Consider the following 12,934-nt stretch of genomic DNA (forward strand, 5'->3'; position numbering starts at 1 on the left):
GGCAACACTGAGTCACCTAACACAACATTTGCAGGTCTATAACTCAAGGTAGCCTCTTCTGACAGCTTCCACGTTATGTCCACTGTCATATTGGAGGTGTTTCTGTCCAAGGCTGGATGATGTGTAGATATATTATTCTTTAGTTAGAGCTGTTTCTGGATATGGCAAACCCCACAGAACAGAAAGCTCCTGTCCAGGAGAGGGGATCTTTTTTTTTTTTTTTTTTTGTTGTCACCGCTGCCCATTGTGGTATTGTTGCGCTCTTTGTGGGACCTTCACGTGCTCGCAGGCACACATCCAGCGGCGTGTGGAACAGAGGGCGCTCGTTTATAAATAAACCCCACGGACAAGGCCTCGGCCTGTGGGGTCTGACACGCGGACTTCTGGGGGGAGCAAAGATGGACGCTCAAAGATCCCAGGACACTTGGCTCAATGTGGAGGAAAGTGTGAGTTTAACTTGATTAGCTTGGTGAAATAATCAAAAGTTGGGTGATTTGTACCCTGCGCTTGTTCTGTATTAATAGTTAATGTGTTAGTTCACCACTACCAGGGGTTTTGAACAGCTGGTTACCAGCTAGTGTTGGCTTTGAGGAAAGTTCAGGGCTCTGGTGGACTGTTTGGTTAGTCTCTTCATATAACCCTGTGTTGAGTTAGTTAGTAGTTGATCTATTCGGTGTAGAGAGCCTAACACTAGGGAAATCAACATGAAGATGAAAAAGGTGTTTTTGATAGCTATGTTTTGCTGCTGTATTTCAGCCTCCAAACTCTTCCAGAAAAGGTCTGTTATGGATAAATCTGTGTTTACATTTCGTGTTCTTTTCACTGTTGTTTTTACTTTGTTTTTTAATTGAAAAAGGTTTATTTTATACATTTTGGGTGCATGCACTAAAGATCTGATTCTGTTAGTCAAATCAGGGTTCAATCTAATGTAATTTTAGTATTACATTTTGTTTTAACAAGTTTTCTTTGAGAGACAAAGCCTTTTGTTTTGGATTGTACAGTGAAATTCTGTTAAATGAATCATTTTTTCTGAATCATGTGTTTCTAAATAGCCGATAAACCCTACATATCCACCTGCACTGTTCTCAAGCAAGGTCATGTTGCCACAATGCACTTTGCAGCGATATTGCATATTAGCTAGCATTGTCACTGAAGCATTTTACCCCTCAGCCTAATTACAATAACAAGCCACGGAACAACTTTCCTATCCAGTTCGATTTCTAGTAAGGAAGAGGTTTTCCCACCTACCGTCTCATTAATGCTTGATGTTATCGGTTTTGCAGCAAGAGGTGGAGAACTTCAAGAAGGTCCACCTGATCAGCCGCGAACAGTTTGACTGCCTGACCCCCGAACCTCCTGTCGACCCCAACCAGGAAGTCCCCCCAGGCCCCCCACCCCCCAAGCAGAGTAAGGACACACACACACACACACACACACACACACACACACACACACACACACACACACGTACATACAAAGACAGGGACACATGCATTTTTCTAATATATACTCACTGGACAACATTATAAGACCACATGATCTTTCCATGAAATAAACTGATGAACAGGTGAATCCAGGTAAAAACTATGATGTCACTGATTCAGTGTGCTTCAGTGGTGAAGGGATAGATGCTGATGAAGGGCAGGAGATGGGGTGAAAGATCAACTTTTAGGCCTTAAGACAGTCGAGGCAATGATTATGCCATAAAAGCTGTAACTCTGTATTAAGAAGGTTGCATTCATATTTTTTGTATGCTCATTGTACACTTTATTGTCCACATTAGCTCACATACACAAAACACACACACAGACAACCACAAATACACCACACTCAGCGACTAATGGAAACTGGCCTCTCTGTCTCTATTGCTGAAGTGGAAACAGCTCTTCACACATTAGCAGATCATCTATTATGAGTCCTGTGACTCAGAGCTCACACGGGTCAGTAATGAAAAAATGACTGTTGTGAAGCTGTTGGACTATTGAAGTTGTGACATCAGATTAATCCTTTTAATGACTCTGTTTGAAGAGTTGTATTCCAGGATGACTTGCGTTTTGATTTGAAAATTTTTTTAGTTGTTGCCTATTCCTACAAAATCATTCCTGGGTTGAAAGCAAAGCACATTATGAGTTACTATTAAAGTTACAAAGTATTTTAAGATTTGAAATGTTGACTATTAAATTTCAGGTAGTATTTTTTCTTCCCCAAAAGTCTTATGTAGCCTTTTGCAATGAAAACTAACATTTTTCTTATTAAGGGTTTAGCCAATCATCGGTTGGCAGCATTCGTGCCTCTACCCTATAACGGGTAAATATAATTTTACTGCTCCGTAACAATTCTCTTGTCTCTTCGTCCTCAGTTCCCACAGACGCCTTGGCGAACAAACTCTTCGGGGCCCCGGAGCCTTCCACAATAGCGCGCTCGCTCCCAACTACCGTGCCTGACTCGCCCAACTACCGCAGTGCCCGGACGCCCCGCACGCCTCGCACCCCGCACCGGAAGGACCCCACCATGACGCCGCGCTTCTACCCGGTGGTGAAGGAAAGTCGGCCCGTCGATGCCAAGGTAAGATGGCGGCCGTGTCGGGGTGCGTTTCTTTGGTCCGAACCATAGTAGAAAAGCGAACCATGGCTTGTAAACAGAAGGCACATGGACTTATACATAGCTCATTTGTTGGACAGAATTTTGGTGACCTGCCATCCTGTGACATTAGAGATTTTGGCGACAGGGAGAGTTGAAGTAAATCCGATTCCCGTCATGTAATTTTAGCAAAGCATGATGGACTTTAACAGTAATTTACCTTCTCTGGTATTCAGACCAGTTACTACAACATGAAGAAATTGCTGAATATGAGCATCAGTCCAGATTGCAGTTTGCCCTCGCTTCATTTTGTTATGCTAGGCCTTCCAAGCATGAGGAACTGCTGGCATTCACATGTCAACATCCGTCTCCTTATACCCACAAAACCTTGCATTTCCTGTAGTTATCGTTTCCTGTAGTTGGTTTGGATTACATTCTCACTCCTAAAGAACTCCACCGCAGTTGGCTTGGAAGAGGGCTGAGTTGGATGGCATTATTCTCACCTGAACTTCAGAGTAAATGCTCCAGAGTTTAAAAAAAAAAAAAAAAAAAAAAAACACTCACAATGCTTGGTGTGAACGCACCCTTATTCACTCACGTTGGCTTCTACTCTGGGTGGATCCAAGATTTATGGTTGTCGAGTTCAGTCTTGTTCAGTTATAAATGTTAAGAGTTACTTGTCTTACTTCAGGGAAGAACAGTATACATTTACCAAAAAATTAATTCAAGTCGACACATTGTAAGGGTCCTGTTGCAACTTATTAGCACCAAGTGTTGAGCAAACTACTACTTCATTCTTCATTCTTGTTTATGGTTTACCATTTGGTCTGATACCTGCCTAAAACGTAGGAAGGGATGTTTAATCAGCTATTCTGCTTACCAAGGATAAAAACCATACCACAAACATACAACCATACGCTCTGTCCTGTCACCTGCAACAGGGACCACGACCATTTAATTCTTGTTAACCCACCTGTTAAACACTGTGATTCCCTCTCCGTACCCTTACAGACCCCCAGGAAAAGGAAGACCCGGCACAGCTCCAACCCGCCCATGGAGTGCCACGTCGGCTGGGTGATGGACTCCAGAGAGCATCGCTCCCGCACCGCCTCTGTCAGGTGAGACGCCATGACCTCCAGACTTGATATTTGGTTCACCATCAGCAAGGGGACATATAGATCAAATAAGTTTTAGACAAAGACTACTTTCAGTTGTATATGGTTTTCAGAATCATTTTGAAGCTGCACCAGGCAAGACTTCCCCCCCGATTTGCCTGTAGATTCCCCCTATTTATCCAAATGAAATTCTGGTGTCAGGTATGGTCACTGGTGGGAAGTTTTCTTGGCCGGGAAGTGGATGAATCAAAACATAAGAGCAAAAACGGCAATGAGCAACAGTAGTGAGTAACGCTCCGTCCAGGGGCCAGTTGCATAAACCTAGTTTAAGACTAGTCTAAGCCTTGGACTGGTCTTAGATTCTCAGGTTGGACTAGTCTAATTAAGACTGTCTGTTACTTAAATATTACGACTGAGTTATTTTGAAGTAGGAAAGTTAGCCACCTCCCCTCCTGGCTAGGCTTGAGTTTGTTGTTATGGCAACGAGTCGGCCAATGGCTCTAGGCCTAAATGTCAGAGTGGGAAGCTTAAATACTGTAGCTGTTTCAAACAAGATGGCAAATCTTTGTTTTGGAAAGAGCCTGAAGAAGAGAGAGAGTCTTTAGAGACAGAAACAACCTGTTAGAGATCTACAACAATCAGAAAGTAGTAGGAACAGGTAAATATAAGTGTCTATACCAAGTTTGACTTAAGGTTACATTTAAGTCTAAGACTAGGTCTATCTTTATGCAACTGGCCCCAGAGAAAGCTGGACTCACCAACATTAGATCTTTTCCTCTCTTGCCTCTTTGGTTTCCTTTGGTATAAAGCAGCACAGACCGGCGGGGTTGGTAAACATGAGCGGCCTGTGTGCAGTTTACTGACGTCACATTACAGGATTTCTGGGTATTGGAAGTTCAATTTTTTAAAACCATTACCTCTTGCTGCCACTGGGAGTCGCCATCGTGTGAAGTTACCTAGTGCAGCTTTAATTCCCCAGTGCAATGAATGTATAGGATTTTTTTCTTGGTGACTTTGGTGTAAAGACGTATCGACACCTTGCAGAGTTTCACGGTACATCTAATGATTAAAGACCTCACATACAGTGCGGTATCACTCTAGATATATTCCTTCAACATGGAAGTAGTTGTAATATTGTAAGTGGCTCTAATGACTCTTCCCTCTCCGTCTTCCGCCCCTCTCCAGCTCCAACGCCAGCCCGTCGGAGGGAACCCCTGCCCTGGGTAACATCGGCTGCACGCCCCAGTCCCTCCCCAAGTTCCAGCACCCATCCCACGAGCTGCTCAAGGAGAACGGCTTTACGCAACACGTTTACCACAAGTACCGCCGGCGCTGCCTAAACGGTATAGTCAACATTGATATGTGACTTTTTCTTTTTTTTTTTTTTTTTGGCAAGCAAAGTACCTCTTATCAGGGTCCCACTGGTATTGGAGTTTCTGGAGAATCATGGAATTCAGACAGGGAAAGTCGGGAAATCTGTTAAAAAATGGGAATTATCAAGAAATTTTACTAGAATGTATTCTACAACTTGTTTCACACATTTATTGCATTAGATGAACCGGTTTTCAGCTGGCTTTAGCACAGCAAGCCTCAGCGTAGTGGAAACCAGACTGATCAACTTTTCTGAGCTGAAAAATAACGTTAACAAGCCAGGAAGGGATAAAATTTTTAGGTCATGGAAGCACTCAGACTTAGTTATGGAAAGTATTTTAGACCAGATTTGGCTGCTCCACGGACATATAGTTAATGCCACTTGTTCATTAATAACACATGAATTGTCACATCTGAAAACAAGGAAAAGTAAGTCTTCAAATCTTGGAAATCTTATTTCATTCTGTGTTCTGGATTTTTCTTTTCAAGAGGTAATTTTCACAAGTTTTAAATTATTGAGGCATAGTTTTGGGAGAAAAATACCGGCGGTTGGATGTTGGAGGTTTATTGCTCTTGGCAGTGTACAATATGACAAATGAAAATCTACCAAAGTAAAAATATCACCAGAAGTTCCCCTAGATCCTTTTCATTGACTTGACTTGCTTTTTTATGTCAGACACAGAATTCAGACACTATCATGTACTGTATTGAGGAATTTATTTTCATTATTCTTTTTTTTTCCTACAGATAAAACACAAAACCTTTACGCTAAGTATGCTATAAAACGAGAAGGAAATGTAGAAAAATAACAAAGAGCCCAACTATATTTTACTCTCCAGCAAACCGCTTACCATTTTAAAACTTCTTAGCTGCCCCACAGTCTTAGACTTGCAGCACACACTCAACAGGTGTTAAACTCTTATCATATGTTCCCAACTAACCTCCCATCTCCGTCCTCTTGACCAATCACAGAGCGAAAGCGGCTGGGAATCGGCCAATCGCAGGAGATGAACACGCTGTTCCGCTTCTGGTCATTTTTCCTGAGGGATCACTTCAACAGGAAGATGTACGAGGAATTTAGACAGCTGGTGGTGGAGGACGGGAAGGAAGGATACAGGTGAGGAACCTGGACTGGAATGGTTGTATATTCCTGCTGAAGTGTCCTTGAGCAAGACACTGAATCCCTACCAGCTCCATGCTGTTCTTTAGCTGACAGTGACCTCTGACCTTTCTTGGAGGCAAGAGGAAAGGGAATTTCCCCAAAGAGACTAATACAATATCACATTATTGTTATTATTAAGCAATAATGTGGCTGTGGAAGCTTGCAAAACAAGATTTGGGTCAAAAATCGCATCTGTTTTCTCCTTCTTGGAGCTCCAGATGGGTTGATTGTATCTGGGCAGTTCAAACAGTGTCAGTTAAGTTGACAAGAACAAAAACAGAATACTAAATTATACTTATGCACATTATAATGCACGTTTGTGGTAAACCCCACTCAACCGTTAAATTGTAAGTCTAAAACAAATGCTGTCTAAAACAAATGCCAAATTATTTGCAAATACCACTTGATCACTGTCTTAATTTGTGCTAAAATGTATTTTGATTACAGTTTTGAGTAGTTTTAGTCCAGTTGGCTCTCTGCTAGTGTCCTTTGGCACCGGAGCTTAGTACAGACAAGGGACTGGACCAAGAAATGAAGATCCTTTTAATCTCAGTAATAGCAATTGACTTAAGTTATGTAAATGTTTCCACTTATTCTCTCAGCAGCAGAGTCTCTGTTGTTGGTTCAAATCCAAGCAGCATTGCCCGAGGCTTCATCCTGCTCTCTGTTTCCATTTCCCAAACAATTTGTTTTCCAGTATTTAATTATCTCTTCTATATGTGTGTGTGTGTGTTTCAGGTACGGTTTGGAGTGCCTGTTCAGGTACTACAGCTACGGCCTGGAGAGGAAGTTCAGACCAGACATCTTCAAGGACTTCCAGGAGGAGACCGTCAAAGACTACGAAGCTGGTGAGAAAACCTTTTCTCATCTTTTCCTTGCCTAAAACCTCAGAATGAGTTTCACTGGGTTTTTCCTCATTCAGAGAAATATGTTCATATCGTCTTCAATGTGTTTTAGAGTCTTCAACCCCACCTAACCCTTTACAACATCCAACCTACTGGTGATGGTACCATCAAATCTGCTATAAAGGAGAAAAGAGAAAATACTGCTGATCTTATCATATGTGTTTGACAGTCTATTTTGTTCCTTTTGAAGCAGTAAAATTGAGAAATGACCGTCATGATACAATGGAGTCGTGCTTATTTCTTGCTTGTTCTAAGATAGCGGTCTCCCTCTCCCATGCACAGGCCAGCTTTACGGACTGGAGAAGTTCTGGGCCTTCCTTAAATACTCCAAAGCCAAGAACATGGAGATCGACCCCAAGCTGCAGGAGTACCTGAGCAAGTTTAAGCGTCTGGAAGATTTCAGAATTGACGTAAGTAGAATATTGTTAATGCTGGGCTGGATGCATCCATTTTTATTTTTGACCAGAGCTGCCCTTAGTTACGCCAATCCCATACAAGTTTTGGGGTAAAAATCCTGAGAAAATATTTCTGAGCAGAGGGTGGATGAGTGGGTTTAGATGTCTGACTCAAAGAAATCATGTGCATCCACCCTGAAAATATGCTTTCAGCTCATTGAATTACTCAGTTAGCCATACATGTGGCCATATGGTGTTTTAATAGTCTTGATGTCAGATGGGGATCTTACTTTCTGCAAACTGTGTTAATTATAAACTCTTTTAAAATAGTCTGCAGAATGGTAGCTACTGCTCATTCTCATCTCTCATCTTCCCCATTTTGTAATTTGCTTAAAATATAAGGTTTCATTCCAGAATGAATGTCGACCATTTGGAAGAAAGAGACACCTCGTTTTAGATAATGATTGATTGTGCAAAATAATGCAAATTATAACTCTATATTAAAAGATGTACTTCAGGTAATGGATTTATAATGGGGCTGGCCCGAATATGCCATTTTACAGGCTTCCAATACTTCAGAACGAACACTCGAATACTCAATAATAGGTGTGCTTGTTCAAAATAATTTTTTTTTATTAACAAGGCAGTACAACCGAATCCTCAAAGGTTGAAGTGCAGGTTAAGTATTGCAGTTCAAAGTACATCCAGGGAGTGGAGACTTTGTACTGATAATGTTACAGCTGACAGACAAACCACATGAATGAATGTGCTGACGATCCCCTTTACTTTAATGTTGATTGAAGAGCTGAAATTACAACGCAGCTTAGTTTTCCAACAGTGTTTAAAACCGTTTGAAAACTAAGCTGCATTGTCAGTAAGTAGGATTTTTCTTACCAATACTTACAGATTTAAGATGATTGATCAAACTTGTCGTGCCCCCATGGTATGCCAATTAAAAATAGGTTTGAATGTCAACCTAACGAACGAATATCTGAATTGTCGAATAGTTGGGGCCTCTACAGTGTTTTGAAAATGAAGTATAACTAACCTCAGCCAACTAATCTCACTCCATGGATGTTTTTGTTTGCAGCCCCCGATGGAGGAAGGAGGCCGCAGAAGACACTCGTCCAGCGGGGACGGGCGTCGCCGGCACCCCTCTCTGCCCTCCAGCCGCCCCCACAGCCAAGCCAGCTCGGGCCCCAGCCCCGCCCCCACCGCCCAGGGCCCCGCGGCCAGGGATGATGCCAAAAACACCAGCCAGAAAGCCCCCGCTCCTGCTCCCGCCCCCGCATCGGATGCCAAGGCGCTAAAGTAACTCCACGAACCCCCCGGGCCGCACGGATCAACTCAACTACGTCTTCAAGTCGCCGGTTCTTTCCGCGCCACAGGAGGGGGAGGGGGGGTCCAGCCCTTCATGCAAGCATGAGAATTTTTTTTCCTATGACAACATGTGATTTGAGGAATCAGGAAGAAAAGTAAATAATAAGGCTCTGACAATTTGATTTCTTAAGTTTTGGGAGAGAAAAAAAAAATACCTTTTTTTTTTGTCTTTATGAGACAAACGTTGAAGGAATGGATGAAGAGTCCAACATGTTTATTTTATTTTTTCTTTTGCAAACCATGGCCAATCCATGCAGTGGATTGTTCAGCGGTTATTTACTATCCTGGAAAAGGATTTTTCTTTTTCTTTTTTTATTATTTGAGGACAGAAACTGCAAACTGTGTGGACCCCCCTCTCTGTTACCGGGACCCCTCTTTTTGATCCACACTGTCCTGCTGGCTGAAAGATGTGATTCCTCACTCAGATCTCTGATTTACGATTATTATTTCTTCGGCAAGTGGTGGGATTGGAAACTTGGAAATAGTTTGGAAAAATTAGAAAGAAAGATTTGATTTTCTGTTAAGGCTGGACATCAAGAAAAAAAAATATTATCGAACCAAATGATGAAGAGAAAGAGAAAAAAAAAGACTTGTACCAATCCCTCAGTATGGACACGATCATTGAAAGTTGCCTTATTTTAATGGTTTTACTGCTTATAACTTGTGCCCGCCACCTTAACGTCGATTGTACAGCATTGAAATCGCAAATCACGCAATATCAGTCACCATTTCCAGCAGAGGCCACTAGGTGGTGCCCTGTCTGCCAAACCCAACCCCCCCCCCCCCCCCTTTCCCTGTCACCTTTCTGAACTGTCTTCCAAGTGTCATATGGTCTGTTACAAATCCTTTACTTCCCCCCTCGTCCCTGTGTTTGCAAGTTTGTGGCTTTTTGTGCTAAAACGCTTCAACTTGGGGGAAGTTACTCGGCCTTCCCAGAATGCTTCACTGGGGGTGTGTGGAGGGGGGCAACCCTTCCGATCTCCCTTTGGGTGCTTCCTGACTCTCTTTACCCCCCTCCTGCTCCCCCCTGCCCCCTCCCCCGCCCCATCGGACAGGCTGCATCCATCCGTTCATCCATCCGTTCGACATCCATCCATCAATTGACCACCATTGATGCTAAAGGACTGGAATCATCAATCCGGATTACTTGAAGAAACAAAGGTTGTGAGAGGAGGGCTGTCATGCTGCGGGTGCTGCGGGGGAGACGCCGGGTGGGCGGGGCTTGTAGCAGGGCTCGGACTTTTGGCTTCTGGCTTCGCCGCGGCGGAGGTTCGCTCGGCCGACCCGCCGCTGTACGAGGCCGGAGCGCGGCACCGCCAGTCCGGTTCACCTCTTCCTGTTAGACATAGAATACACATACACACCTACAGAAACACACACACACACACACACACACACACAGGTATGGATACAGCAACATGTTCAAGCTGAATAGGAAACACACACACACACACACACACACACACACACAGAGCTCAATATCTTGCCTCGGTGTGGAAATTCAACAACCAATGGACAAATGAAAACAAGACTGGTTTGTTCTTACACACTTCCAGTCAGTCTACAGTCAACTGAACTCTAATAATCTAGTGTGGATAATTTAATCTTTATCCAACTCGAGTACTGATGATATCAAATAGAAGAGTGATTTTTTTTTTGTTGTTTTTATTTTTTTTTTTTTCTCCACTAATGTAAATGTGAATTTGACAGATGAAGAGAAATGATTACGACTCCCTGCTACTTGTTTTATTGTTTATAGAACAGATTATATATTCGCCTTACATGTGTACGTACTCTTACTTTTTTTTTCTTTTTCTTTTTTTTTCTTTTTTTTTAAATGATTATCTTTTAATGCTTTTTAATTTCAATTTTGCTGTGTTTCTAGCAATGTTATGGAGATGGGGTCTGTCTCAGTGTTGCGTATGTTTTTGTCGAAACATCTGTGGACTTCAGAAATGGGATCTTATAGTACACAACACAAAAGGGAAAATTGACATCAGGGCGTCAACAGGCATTCAATGCAAAAGCAAAAAAAACAACAAAATCCTTAGCTTACCAAGTTACAGTAATTCATGTTGAAATCATAGTTAATTTGCTGGATATTTTTTTTCTTTTCTTTAGAGATCACGTCGACAAATTGTGTGATGCTGCGGAGATCACTCAGAAAACATCAATATCAACTGTTATCATGAGCCAAAGCTGATGGTTGTATATTCAGCCTCCAGGGTTCCTACATATGTCTGGAAAGTCTAGAAATGCCTGGAAAAATAACTTGATTTATAGGTATGAAAAAAGTTTGGGAATTTGCATAAAAATTTGAGTCTGGAACAAACTGTTGTTCAATCTCAATACGCCTTCAGCTTCACAGTGACCTGAAATTACTCGCTGTGATATTTGTTGTGAATAATAATCTTCAGCTGTAGAGAGATATGGCCTTGTCATACGGCCCAGTCACTGTAGGCATATTGAGCTTCAACCAAAATCTGCAAAATCTCGAAAAAGTCTGAAATTTTGACATGAAGCTGTAGAGGAAACCTGTGCCTATCATTATTGTGAGTTTTGGTCCTTTTCAATCATTATCAATTGGCTGATTAGTTACAGTTCCTCCCTATCTCAGAGAGTCCCGCAGAATGGTGGCGGATGGTTGTCTCCCTATGTTAGGATGTCCAATTGTCATGTCAGTGTTTTTGTTTTTAATTTTGTTTCTCTTAAGCCAGCATTGTTGGAAGCCAAAAAAAAAGGCAAGGCTTGACTTTGGTTTTTTTTGTTCCTGTCTTGCTGGCTTAACTCCAGGGAGCTTTGGGTCGATTTCAGAGGCGTACAATTGACGTATCACTCACTCAAGAATCGTTTACTCGAGGATTAAAGACAAATAAATGCAGAATTAAGAGTGGAAAAAAAAAGAGAAAAGAAACTCCATGCATTTCCCAGAACCAGTGACTCCTTTGAACAGGTGAGCTGGTGTGTGGCTGCAGACTCGGCGGACGGCCACCAGGGGGCGTTCTTCCTCAGACAGCCACACGCCGCCCTCCACCAATGTGATCATCACCTCTGCGCCCCCCCCCCCCCCCCTCCCTCGGCCTTTTCCTGGACCGGGATGCGGAAGCGTGGGGGAGGGGAGGGGTGGCAGGTGGTTTGGGAGTTTTCAGCCTTCTCTCTTAGCATCGCACCAGAGCTGCTGCTAGCTCTCCAAACAAACTCTAGGGGGCGCCGCGCCCGCCGCTCAGCAGGTTTTCTCGGACTTGGCCGGACGGCCGGATACTGGAGAGATGAATGATGGATCAGAAAGGGGAGGAGAGGAGAAAACAGGAGGAGAGAGTGAAAGAGCCCGACTTGGGTTTGTGATGTTGCTCAGAGGAATATGGCTGGTTATGATGTCTGGAGACTGAAAAAAAAAAAAGGACAAAATTCCATAAAGCCATATAAATAAAGAAATAGCTGTATATGAACCATTAAAACATGTTAATAGTTCATTACCATTACAATATCCTAGGCTTGTCATGAGGAAAAAAAAAGACGAAAATGAGGAAAAAGGAACAAAAAAATATATAAAATGGAAAAATGTAAAATACTTGAATGAGATCTTGTATTATAACATTTAATATTCATAATATCTGCTTTGTAGGCTGATGTGATTCGCTATTAGTGTTATTTGTAATTTGTAGTAATTATGCTTTTCCTTAATAAAGAAAAAAAAACATAAAACGGACAAAAAAACCTTAAACATCTGCTGTTGAGTATTTATTTATAGTATTTGTGTGTGTGTGTGAGAGAGAGAGAGAGAGAGAGAAAGAATGAATGCACATTGCAGATACAGTGCCATTAGTGACACATTTCTAGTTTATTTTTTATTTGTTGCCATATCATAAAATATTATGTAAGTAGATCCATTGTAGGAATTTTAGTGGATTGGTTTTAGTCAGGTGGTCAGTAAATCTTGTGAATTGAAGGAATTGTTTCAACTCACAGATGACCAGACTTGATGTACTGTATAACATGAAAAAATGAAAATATGTGTCAGAAATA

At 42.2% G+C, this 12,934-nt stretch overlaps 1 protein-coding gene across 4 annotated transcripts in view; it reads left to right on the plus strand.

Moving 5' to 3' along the window:
- Positions 1-12,619, plus strand: part of larp1 (La ribonucleoprotein 1, translational regulator) — a 59,801-nt gene extending 47,182 nt beyond the window's left edge. For all 4 annotated transcript variants that reach the window (XM_071520956.1, XM_071520955.1, XM_071520957.1 and 1 more), the window contains 8 exons: positions 1,284-1,407; positions 2,360-2,565; positions 3,592-3,698; positions 4,881-5,038; positions 6,039-6,183; positions 6,967-7,076; positions 7,416-7,543; positions 8,619-12,619. In XM_071520956.1, coding sequence (XP_071377057.1) covers positions 1,284-1,407; positions 2,360-2,565; positions 3,592-3,698; positions 4,881-5,038; positions 6,039-6,183; positions 6,967-7,076; positions 7,416-7,543; positions 8,619-8,843 — 1,203 coding nt within the window. In that variant the 3' untranslated portion in view covers positions 8,844-12,619. The remainder of the gene's footprint in view (positions 1-1,283; positions 1,408-2,359; positions 2,566-3,591; positions 3,699-4,880; positions 5,039-6,038; positions 6,184-6,966; positions 7,077-7,415; positions 7,544-8,618) is intronic.
- Positions 12,620-12,934: the final 315 nt, after the last annotated feature.

This window comes from Centroberyx affinis, unplaced genomic scaffold, assembly GCF_046629955.1.
Source record: "Centroberyx affinis isolate AG114_WGS23_722 - 3 ecotype Tasmania unplaced genomic scaffold, CSIRO-AGI_Caff_v1 ptg000840l_1, whole genome shotgun sequence".
NCBI lineage: Eukaryota > Metazoa > Chordata > Actinopteri > Beryciformes > Berycidae > Centroberyx > Centroberyx affinis.